This window comes from Nicrophorus vespilloides, unplaced genomic scaffold (genome assembly GCF_001412225.1).
Source record: "Nicrophorus vespilloides isolate i.1.1-1 unplaced genomic scaffold, Nicve_v1.0, whole genome shotgun sequence".
Lineage (NCBI taxonomy): Eukaryota > Metazoa > Arthropoda > Insecta > Coleoptera > Silphidae > Nicrophorus > Nicrophorus vespilloides.
Genome location: NW_017100088.1, coordinates 201,482 through 213,773, shown reverse-complemented (window position 1 = coordinate 213,773; position 12,292 = coordinate 201,482). Strand labels below are relative to the sequence as shown.

The following is a 12,292-nucleotide window of genomic DNA, read 5'->3' as shown; positions in this document are numbered from 1 at the left end:
CTTATATTAATAAACTCACATTGTCTTTAAACTTTGTAATTATAAGTTTTATTATTTTTTTGAGAATAATTAAATGGTAAAAAGATCAACAACCTTTAATAATTGTTGCAATTTATAATAAATTGCATTGACATTGAAATTAAGCTATTAATTTGTTGCAGATTAATGAACAATAATTTTATAGGGAAATCGAACCTTGTTTTTTATTCGATTATCGTTTTTTCAATGCCGATTATAAAAAAAATAGGAAGCTTCAATTACAAAATACTAATGAAGTAGTCGGAACTGTTAACAACGTACTGACGCCACGTATGCACTGCGATTATAGATGTAAATTGTAAGCGGAATTGCAAAGTGGAAACTATTTATATTTGTTGTAATTAATAAATGTACAAGATTTTATATTGTTGATTTAAAAAAATGAAAAATATCTTATACGGAATTGTAAATGTTTATGAGCAATACTGGATTGTTTTTTTTTTGAAATAATTATTTGTTTTGTATATTTTGAAGTACGTGCATTATTCGGCATTGATGAGAAGCGACAAAGTAAAATTTGGATGTCAACGAAGCGGGAATACAAATTAAACTTGAATGTGATCATAATGAGAGAAACAAAATAAAGTGTAGACATGGTAAGGGGAATTAAATGTTCCGCGAATTTCAATTATTTATGTTGGATAAAGCGTGTTTGGAAAATGAAGCAGAAAGAAGTTGCATTTTTTTTATTGTAGTTTATCAAGGATATGTAAAATTGGTTAATTATAAGTTGAATTAATAAAATAATTTAATATTATAAAATTTTCTGTAAATTGATCAAGTAAAAATTATCTGATCAATAAAAAATAATTCGAATAACACGATATTAGAGTTATACGGAGACTTGAATAACACGGTCAACAATTACGGCAATCTTCATATGACACGGTACTTCAATTGCATAGTTTTTTAAGTGTATTATTTTACAATTCTTTATAAATCAATCAAAATCTATATTTTTGTTATAATTTCATATGAAGTATTAGATTCTTAATAACAAGTAAATAATACAAATATTACGGGTCTATATCGCAAGCCCGACAACCGAAAGACCGTCTATTGAAATCCCGACGTTCGAAATCCCGACATTCTAAATCCCGAGTGTATCCGTCGGGATTTTGATAGACGGGATTTCGGTTGTCGGGCTTGCGATTGCCACCGAAATATTACATATTAGATGGGAATAAGAATTTTTATGAAATAATATTGAAATTTATAGAATTATTAGAAAACAATATTTTTTTTAAATTTTATTTGACATTTGACAGATATATTTAAACGTCATAGCTATTATATGACCATAAACATATTTTAAAATTAATATATAATAAAGTAAAAAATGAAGATTAGTTTTCTGATTAAATTAATTATTTATTTTTTCATATTCATACTAATTATTGGGAATTTACTTTATTCAAGAAAATATGGTTTTGCTTATTATTATGATTGCAGTTCGCTTTATTTATGAACCTATGATGACTCACATGGACTTCCACAACGTACTTTTCAATTTAGATTCAAGTCGCCTCAAAAAACCATAAGAAGATAGCAACATGACCATTGCTCCCTAAGACATCCTTCACTATTTTATACTTTCCAAGTAAAATTTATTAAAACCTTGAAAGTATTACAAGAAGAGTGAGTTCAGATATTGTAGACCAGAATTTCTCAATCAAAATATTTGTTTATAGTTGTACTTCGACACATATTTGACGCAAGGTCACAGCTGTCATTTTGGGACCCATTTATCGTGACTCATAGCTTGAGAAACAGCTATTGTAGACTGTCAATTATATAATTCAAAAAGTACTTGTCAAGTAGTAAGTAGGTAATTGAATAAATTGAATACAATTTATATTAATTTTATCCGAATTTTTTCTAAAAATTATTGATGTGATTATAAAATATTAACTTGAAACATATAAAAAATATTTGCAAACAATTCTAAGTATATATTTTATTTAATGCATTTCCGTTTATTTTTAGATACAAATCGCGTAAACCATGAGAAGATAGCAACATGATCATTGCACCCTGAGATATCCTTCGCTATTTTATACTTTCAGCTGTCATTTTGGGACCAATTTATCATGACTCATAGCTTGAGAACCGCTACCATTTATATAATTCAACAAGTACTTGTCAAGTTGTAAGTAGCTAATTTTATAGATTCAATACAATTTATATTAATTTTAACCGAATTTATTTTTAATTTGTATTCAAACACAAAAAGCATATTTTCTTAAAATTATTGATGTGTTTATAAAATATTAACTTAAAACATATAAAAAAATATGTGCGAACAATTCTAAGTATATATCTAACATTTCCATTTGTTTTTAGATAAAAGCTGCCTCAACCTCGAGAAGATAGTTAATTTCTAAAACATACTTCAGATTCTATATTTTTCAAGTAAAAATTATAAATACTTAAAAATATTACATGAAAGGTAAGTTATGTGTTTATTGTTGTACTACGACACACATTTTTAACACTTTGACACGCGGCGACAGCTGTCATTTTGGTATCCATGAAAAAAATATCGTGACTCATAGCTTGAGATCCGCTGTTGTAGACTACCATTTATATAATTTAACATTATAATATTAACATACGGCTATTAACTATAATCTTTCAGACCCATTTTGCTAATATCTTCACATATTATTTTTGGTTTAACTTTTTAGTATGATGATACAATTATGTTTCTCAATCAAAATATTTCTTTATAGTTTTACTGCGATACACATTTTTAACGCTTTGACGCTAGGTGACAGCTATCATTTTGGTACCCATGCAAAATTTATCATGACTCATAGCTTAAGATCCGCTGTTGTAGACTATAATTTATATAATTTAAAAAGTACTTGTCAAGTAGCAAGTAACCAATTCTATATATTCAATACATATTGATTTTAATTCAAAGACAAAGTCAAATAGTTGATATCTTTACACAATATTCATTTAAAGATTATAAAAAAAATATGTGCGAATAATGTATATGTTTTTTAATGTATTTCCGTTTGTTTTTAGATTCTTGCCACATCCAACTACTGCGTAAAGCGACATTCCTAGTCTGTACATTTTTATACCAATTCCTTGAATCTCCACTTTTCTTTTTAAATCAAATATTTTTTTTATAAATAATGTTAAAATATTTACTCATTTATTTAATTTAATGTGTTAATTTAGTGACCATAGTCTTTCAGACACATTTTGTTAATATTTTCAAATTTTATTGGTGCAACTTTTGAGTAATGCTACAATTCAATGATAAGTTATTTATTTTTTTGTTAGAAAAATTCAGTATCTTTTTTGTCTCAATTGAAAATTGTTATGAAAATAAAGAAATATTTAGTAATAGTTTAATTTTATCCTATCTACATCTTTCTTACCGCAATCAAAACGTACTTCATTTCAATACCAAAACAGTATTGTTTATTGTTACAGAATAAAGAATCTATTTATATAACACAAACTATTTTTCGCTTTCGAGTTTTTCCCCTCTGCTTGTGTCCACCGAAGGAATATCGAAACGCATTCTAACCAGCCAGTAAGCACTGTGCGGTGTGTTAGGAGTCCGCATTTCGCCTTGAGTCCACCAGGATTGTGAATTATGTATAGTACATATCTCTGTGTTGAAAAATATTTTAGTATACTTGTCGCGTCTCCCACCATCGGCATTTTTGTCAGTCAAGTGAATCGCTTTGTTTCATAAACAACACACGGGCTTTTGACGCAAAACGCGATCCGAGCGTGCGGTGATTTAACAGTTTTCTAGTTCGAAAAACTTTTTTTTCCATTTTGGGGGATGTTGATTAACTAGTGAAATTACGCAATTCGTCGCACTGCACGAAAAAGGGCCGACGAGGCATGCGTTTTGACAGTTATCTTGTTTTTCGAAACATTACGGTTTATCTTAAGGTAAATAACATCATATCTCCAGAGCGACGTTAGATTGTCTACCTTTAATTGCTTCCATTCATTTAATCGTTCATTAGTTGTTTCGTAATGGCTGTTTGTGGTTTACTGTACAAAACTAATAATAAACTCATTATATGATTAATCAAATTGTGTTGTATTGTTTCATGATTCATTTTGTGTAATTACTTTTATTTACTAACAAATACACTTTTTAACTGAATTCCACAAAAACTTGGAATATCCACATAAAAATGTTCATAAATTTCAAAACTTTTTTCATAGTTTGTTTTAGAATAAATAACAATATAATATAAAACAGTTTATGGTTAATTTAATATTTGAAAATAATTATTTTTTAACCGAATTTTTAAATTTATTTTCTATTGATATGCATTAGATTTAATAATTATTTGAGATTTTTAAACATTTAAATAATGAGTGATATGGATATAAGAAAATGTATAAAAAAATATTTAACATTTCAAGAAAATTGCATAATTTTGATAGAAACAAAGGTTTGATTGAATATCTCTCAGAAACGTAAACTTTAACTTAAAGAAATTGAATTTTATTTTTGATTAATAATATAAAATAAATTAAAAATATTTAAACTGTGATTTCTTAAATTTTTCTCCGATTGATAACATTTTAAAGAAAAAAGTGCATATTTGAAACACTCAAAAATTTTGTTGAAATATTGTAATTTTGACATGAATACAACATTGTTAAAGCTTAAAGTTTAATCGATTTGGGGAATTTAACGTTATGCCATCAAATAATTCTGTGAATCAAATGAGAACTTTCTAAAAAAAATATTAATACAATCTTCTCGTGTCTCCGTCGAACCGGTTGCTTTTTACCTAATGCTTTCTATTCCCCCTCAAAGTATTATTACATTTCGTCGATAACATTTGAAGCCGTATTTTGAATACACGCTTGTATTTTTAGAAAGGGAAAGTTTCTGTGCTCTATAATTTGATTGGACTTGCTTTGGGCGAACGACGAAATATTTACGAATGTGTCTTCATGTATATAAATGGAAAAATACTTTGGATTGATTAAATTGTCTTTTATCTAAACGTTGGATATTTTGATTCAAATGAAAACAAGGAAGAAAAGCGGTTTGGATGTGTTTTTTTAGAAATAAGAAACACGAGAGACACTGATAAAAGACCGTTATAGCCGCTTTGGTGATAATTGTATTAGCAGTAGACTTGTATATCCATTTTTTTTGGAACATTAAAAACACATAAATGGAACAGGATTCTTCATTTGATATATCTCTAATATATCTATATAGACAAAAAAATCAATCTTTAGTATATTTATGTAAATTATCTAAAGCAGTGATTCTCAAACTTGTTGGTCCCCGACCCCTTTTTGGATATAAAACGTTTCTGCGACTCCCTTTTGGATATACAAAGTTTCTTAGACCAACACTTTGAGTATTGTGTTTAAATGGTTGATAAGTTGATCTTGAATGTAATATTGATGATTTGCTTCAGAGAACTCAAAATCTAATTTTGAATCCTATTTTTCATGATCAGTTTACAGAATCTTAAGAAGATTTCTGCAAATAAATTTATGTCGTGATGAATGTACTTTCAGTTTTTTATTGTGTCTTAAATTTCCATTTTGTCCGACTACTTTTTGCTATCTTTCTGGCATCTTCATGATCCTTTAGAAGTAAATGGTAATCTGTTGGTACATGGTCAGAGCTCCAATAATTTTCCACGAATTATCAAAGATGTACGAGGAAGGATTTTGATGAAACAATATTTGCCAATTTAGTCCATTTTTATTTGGTTGCTTCGTCCATTTTCATTAGTTGTTGACAGTAAACATCTGAATTAATCGTTTGGTTCCTTGGATTCATCTAAAAAATACACAATCTTAGCATGATCAGTTTTCGATTTGTGCACTCCTGTTAAAATTGATTCTAAACTAACAGCTGCAAACAAAATTAAGTGGAATTGGCTTCAAAAGGAAGCTAAAAGTGAGATCTTTCAAATGACAAAATCAAATAATCACAACATTGACAGAAGTTCTTCAAAACTAACATAAAGTTATAAATTTGTGAAAACCGTAATTACTTTCTTGCCAACCTAATAGAATAATAAAGTAAGTTTTGTTATGTAACGGAAATGTATAAACTAAATCTTCAATTTAAATATGTTGCAAATTGGTTTCTTTTTATAAAGGATTAACTCGTTTCTTTCTCTCTCTCTATTAATTTATGCAAAAGTGTTCTTATGTTATTTGTATATAACGAATTTGCAAATTCAAAATGTTAGATAATTCGGAGAAGATCCTTTTGGAGGTCGTTTGAAATTCGCCTCGTTATACAATCGAATTCGTCGAGATGTTCCCATACTGGAGCTGAATTGGAAATGAATTCGCAGTAACAATTACGATTTTCATATTCATCGATTCCTCTAATTACACCAGTATTTTATGCTAAGTAAATTTTGAACTGTGAAATATAGAATTGTTGAATATTATTTTTGCATGCAACTCGTTTCACTACGAACACACTAGACAATCACGATTCTATGTTTGCATAAGGATTTTATTGTTTATATTTATGCATATAGACATAATGGAAGCTGACAAATGCATTACAATTGTTATCATATTTGTATGTGTATTTTTTGTGTGAATTTTCAGTTTAGTTTTCTTGAGCCGTTTTCAGCGAGTTCTATTTAAAGGCACAGCATAAATCAATTTGGTAATTGGTAAATCAGGAAGGATTCATTTCCAATTGGTTCTTAGATAATGATGTTTGCCTCGTGTTTAAACAGTTTTGACGTAAATGTTTGTTTGAAGGTGATTAATTCGTATCTTCAACGGCTTCAGCTATTAATAATATGCGTGTGTTTGTTGTTTGCTTTTGCATTTCCGACGATCTCTTCTGAATTATTCGAATTGTTGATAACCGATTGGTGAATGTAAAAGTAGTTTCTCTTTAGCAACAAATAAAAAACCTGTTACATGTTGTAAATTTAATAATATCTAGCAGTTATTTAACGTTTGTCATCATTTTTTTGTTTGTTATTAAATTAAGTTTATTTTTGCAACTGGCAACAATAGGTTTGTTTTTGTACAAAAAAGGCATTTGAATTTGAAGAATTTTTAGTGATAGCGTTTAAAAAAAGTTACAATTTGCAAAAAAAATAATTTACGACTTACGTAATTGTTTATAATATTACTTATCATCCGGTTTAGAATGTGTGACGCGCGTGAAAGGTGGTATCTGTGGAGGAGTTATTTGCTAAGATTAAGATGTGCTTTTCCACTGAAGTAGAAATCAATTGTGTTGATGGAATTTATTTATTGTTTTTCTTTGTTTTAGGAGGAAGAGCAACTTGACAATGATCCAAGCAAAGTGGAGGGACCATGAAGATTGCGCGTTTCCTAGTGACACTTTGCGCTGTGCTTCATGTGGCAATGGGTAACAAACTGGCGGCTTCCTACGACTTGGATGAGATGACGGATGAACCTCTGATTGGCAACTATCCATCCGATGAATCGTGTGTTTTGGATAGAGATTCGGAGAGCGGTTGCCTTTGCAGGCATTACCTGAAGGAGAAGTTTATAACATGTTACGATCCGGACACATGCAAACGTTTTCCGAGGATCAGATTCCCAACGTTCACGATTCGCATCTCGACGACAGCAATCAAAACGTTGAAGGCGAATGATCTGCTCAATAACACCCAATTGACAATGTTCAAGATCGAAGGAAACGACCAGTTCTCGAGGATAGAGCCAGGCGCGTTCAACGGAATGTCCAAACTAGTCAACTTATCAATCACGCACAACAGGAACCTAGTTTCCCTCGAGAAAGGCGCTTTTGATGGATTAACCAATCTCCACACCATTCGCTTGAACAAGAACGGATTCCTCAACTTGAAAACCTTCACCGTCTCATTGAATGCTAACAGCTTACCCAAGCTCACGCATTTAATAATAACCCAAATGCCCTTTGCGAACGTCAACCGAGACGACTTCGAGGATCTCGTCAACACGACCATCACATCACTGAATCTCTTCACCTGCCGCATATCCTACATCCATCCGGAGAGTTTAACGCCGTTCCGAAACTTGAAGACTTTGGGTTTAGGCGAAAACAATTTGAACACTTCGAATGTGATTGATGTGCTCAAAGTGATCGTGCAAAATAAGATCCCGCTAGATTATCTCAGCTTATTCAATTTGGGATTTAAAGAGTTACCAAGGAATTTACTTGAGGTTATTGGCAAAACTAATATCACGCATCTGACGCTCACTAAGAATAAGTTCGAGATAATCGAGCAATTTCCAAAGATGCCGAAAATAACGAGGCTTGATTTGAATGAAGTGCTCGCTTTGAATATTGTGCCAAATGCCTTCGAGTTTCTTCCCAATCTGAAGAACCTATATCTGAGTAGAAACCTGTTTTCTGAAGTGCCGAAAGGTGCGAGATTAGCGCAATTGAAGAATTTGGATATTTCCGTACTTAAATATAATGGATACTCGCCCAGTTACTTTTCGCTTTACGACAAGGCGTTTGTTAACATGACGAATTTGTCGGTAATGAACCTCTCCGGGAATAACATCAGGAAACTCTCTAAAAACGTTTTTATTGGATTGAGCAATTTGACCATTATGTCTCTGAAGAATTCCTATGTGTTCTTCATCGAGAACTCAACCTTCGTGCCGTTGAGGAATTTAATTTATCTGGACTTGTCGGACAATCGTTTTGCTACACGTTATTTCGAAAAATACTTATTCACAGGTTTGGATAAGTTGGAAGTACTTCGATTAGGTCACTGTAGTATTGGAAACTTGCAGCTTCCTCAAGATATTTTCGAAAATTTAAGATCTCTTAAACATCTCGGTTTGGAAAACAACGATATTAAATCTCTTCCCTCGGAGATCTTCGCTCCTTTGGTAAATCTGGAAATGTTGGATCTGTCAAACAACAATTTCAACTCGTGGGATTTTCAGCTGTTTCCGAAGAACAACAAAATCACCGAGTTCTACGTTTCCAATAACAAGATCAAGAACATAACGAAGAGCATGATATTGGATTTCAATAAGTTGCAGATGATCGAATTATCCAAGAATCCCTTCGGTTGTTACTGCTCCGATTTAGCGGCTTTGAACGAGGTCATCGAACAGAACAAGAGAGTTGCTGGACTGCTAAAGCAGAACCATCTGAATTGCTCTTTCCCGCAGGAATACGCAAATTTGACTATTCTGGAGTATCTGGAACATGTGAACAATACTGAACAGTGTGTTAACGTCCTGGTAAATAACGATTACGTTCTGTTTATTATCATGGGATGTTTCCTCGTCATGTTCGTGATTATAGTGATGTATTTGTTGCGCAATTACTTTTACAAATGTTACATTGGCTGCCACAAGAGCCGTGACTTTAACAAGAACAATGTACATTTTGAGTACGACGCTTTCGTGTCGTACAGCAACGAGGATCACGCGTTCGTCGACAAGTTGGTGAAGACTCTGGAGAACAATTATCCTCATTACAGGCTGTGCGTGTACCAGAGAGACTTTCAGATCGGAACGCTTATAATGGAGAGCATCTCGTCCAGCATCCAGAAGAGCAAGAAGATGCTGCTAATCGTGAGCGACGCTTACATAAAATCCGAGTGGTGCTTGTGGGAGGTGCAGGCAGCGCAGAAACATTACCTTCAGCAAAATTCCCTAGTTATAGTTAAGCTCGGCGACGTTTCCAAGGAGAAGCTCAACGCCAGTCTTAGTCTATTAATGAAGACGCGAATTTACCTCGAGTGGGACTACAAAGACAAGAAGAAGGAGTCAGTCTTCTTCCGTAAACTGCGCGACTTCCTATCTGAGCCCGTATCGATCTTCACGATCGACAGGAACTTACAAATCTAAACCGTTGTGATATATGAAATGTGTATTTTCAATTCTCCTTAATTTAATTTTACTTTTTTCTAATCATTAATCTTAAATATTTATTTTCAAATTTTTACTTGTACAAAAAATGAAGTGGCCGGAGAGAATTGCAATAAATATAAGCTTGTGCCAAAAATACGTTGACGTGTTTTTTTTCAATGTTTACTCTGCTCGTTTAACCCTGGAATGTTAATTTGGTTTCTGCTTAATTTCAGTTAAATTAAACCAGTTTAAGTCCATTATACGCATCAAGGTTGATTTTTGTCTTATGCACATGCGATTCAAGTGAAATAATTCATATTTAATAAATAAAGCTTTTATGTATTTTTATTCTTAAATATCACTTGCAATTCGCATCTTGTTCACATTTTGTTCTTTGCTTCCGTGATTTAAAATTAACAAGAATTTGCTAATGGAAAGGCTCGGCGGACTTTAGACATATGAAAATTGGTAGAAAGGTCTAATGAAGAGTATAAATACTTGTTATTGCGTAACGTTTCTTAAAAAAATGAAAAATATTAGCAAATTTAATTATATCTAATCAATTCCTTTTAGTAATCAGAAAAATATATTTTACTTAATATCTCAAATCAAGACAAGACAAGACAGAAAATATTTAATTTTTATGGCAAATAAAACAATAATTAATTATTAAGATGACAGTTTTAGAATTGAAGCAAATTGGATCCAATTAATATGTTTAATTCATTAATTTAAGTCAATTAACAAAGCGAATGAATAATTTCAAATAATTTATGATATGCAACTTTATAAGCATTATTGTGAGGAATGAAGACTATAGCCTATTCGGAATTAAAATTTAAAAAATTTAAGCACGGACATTACTTAACTTAAAAGTCTTTACAAATTATAGAATTAGAGATATTCATAGTAGACACGCAAATTAAAAGTTGAACTACATTCAAATAATACGCTAAACAAAATGTGAAATGTTAGGAAACTTTTATTTGTATATAAAATTTACATATTAAGTCTGAAACTGTTAAAACTATAAATATATATATATATTTAAATACATCCATTAATAAAATAATCGTCAGTCTATAAACATGTTGAAAATATTGCAATTAGTATAATTATGAAGAGACAAAAATAAATAAACTCTATAAATATATATAATTTCATAATTTTTCTAATAGAATTAAATATGTAATAAACAAACATAGTAATATCACTTAAATTGTTGTTACCTCCAACTGAATGCGGAATGTTAATTAAGTATTATTTACATGTATCATGATTAAACGAACAAATAATAATATACAATTCTACTAACGTACATCAATCACTTTAACTGTAGATGAAGCAATTTCTTTGGTTTATAAGGAATTCGGAATTCAATATTAAAGTCATCTAAGAATAGATTGTCATTAGAATCATCTGCAAAATCAATTGAAAGAAAAATCATTGTTTAAGTTTATATAATATGTGAAAACCACTTACTTCTTCTAAAGAAATCGGATTGCTTTTCATTTTAGTGTCCAAGCTATGATATCTCTCTGAAAATGTTAAATTAAAAGTTAAATTTATTGATACTGTTATTATAAGGGATTACCGTGAGCCAAATGCAATCTGACCATTGCCATTACGTAATTTTCGGTTGTTAGTATACGGTTTTTGGCGAATCTCAGCACGAGGCATTCCAGAACTTTGTTGCTCACAGTACAACCAGATTCCCAAAGTAATGCCCTCAAGTTGTAGCTGGAAGTTTTCCCGCTGTGATGACCTCTTTCAAATTTCTGAAGCGCCAACTGAAATTCAAAGTTATTAATATTAAAAAGAAAATGCTGATTTGGTGTTTGTTTTCGTACCCTCCAGAATTGCAGCATCTGCATCAGCACTGGTATATCGAGCAAATTGAGCCTGCCGCTTATGTTGTAATCTCTGAGCATGATTAAACTCCTGCAGAGCTCGAGGCTGGGCTTCTCTGATAAATAAGTTTTCCAGTGCGATTTCAGGATCTTTTGCAATTGACTAGCATCTACTTCAGGAGGGTATTTCACCAACAGCTTTGGAAATATCGTTTTGTTATCCGCCTGCAAAAATTTTATTGATTAGTTATTAGTAAAAATGTAAATTAAATGGTTGTACCAATGCTGGATTTTCTTCTTGAAACTCAGACGATATATTCCTTATTACCATGTTATCTTCATTCACTTCCCTAAAATATTGTTGATGGTTATAATATTTAGTTTATTAATCAAGTAAATTTAAGTACCAAATATTGCTTTGTTCATCGGTGAAGATGCGCAGCAAGAATTTCCCATCTAAATTCGGGATGTTGGTTTGAGGGACTACAATATAATCGCCTGGCGGTAACGTGAAGAAGGTAACTACCTCTCTTGCTACTGAATGGTTAGTCACATCAAGTGGTTTCTATAAT

General features: G+C 31.2%; 2 protein-coding genes across 5 annotated transcripts in view; one reads left to right on the top strand and one right to left on the bottom strand.

The window, feature by feature from the left end:
* The first annotated feature begins 3,602 nt into the window (after positions 1 to 3,602).
* Positions 3,603 to 9,932, top strand: LOC108567488 (toll-like receptor 4). The gene is made up of 2 exons (XM_017927985.1): positions 3,603 to 3,963; positions 7,316 to 9,932. The coding sequence occupies exon 2, from the start codon at positions 7,360 to 7,362 to the stop codon at positions 9,865 to 9,867; it is 2,508 nt and encodes an 835-aa protein (XP_017783474.1). The 5' UTR covers positions 3,603 to 3,963; positions 7,316 to 7,359; the 3' UTR covers positions 9,868 to 9,932.
* Positions 9,933 to 11,103: 1,171 nt separating this feature from the next.
* Positions 11,104 to 12,292, bottom strand: part of LOC108567446 (calpain-9-like) — a 106,320-nt gene continuing 105,131 nt past the window's right edge. For 2 of the 4 annotated variants that reach the window (XM_017927932.1, XM_017927929.1), the window contains 6 exons: positions 12,128 to 12,285; positions 12,001 to 12,070; positions 11,721 to 11,945; positions 11,465 to 11,660; positions 11,353 to 11,408; positions 11,105 to 11,289 (listed from right to left, as the gene is read on the bottom strand). In XM_017927932.1, the coding sequence (XP_017783421.1) occupies positions 11,263 to 11,289; positions 11,353 to 11,408; positions 11,465 to 11,660; positions 11,721 to 11,945; positions 12,001 to 12,070; positions 12,128 to 12,285 (732 nt within the window). In that variant the 3' untranslated portion in view covers positions 11,105 to 11,262. Of the gene's footprint in view, positions 11,290 to 11,352; positions 11,409 to 11,464; positions 11,661 to 11,720; positions 11,946 to 12,000; positions 12,071 to 12,127; positions 12,286 to 12,292 lie in introns of all 4 variants that reach the window. The other 2 variants (XM_017927930.1, XM_017927928.1) reach the window with 2 other exon arrangements.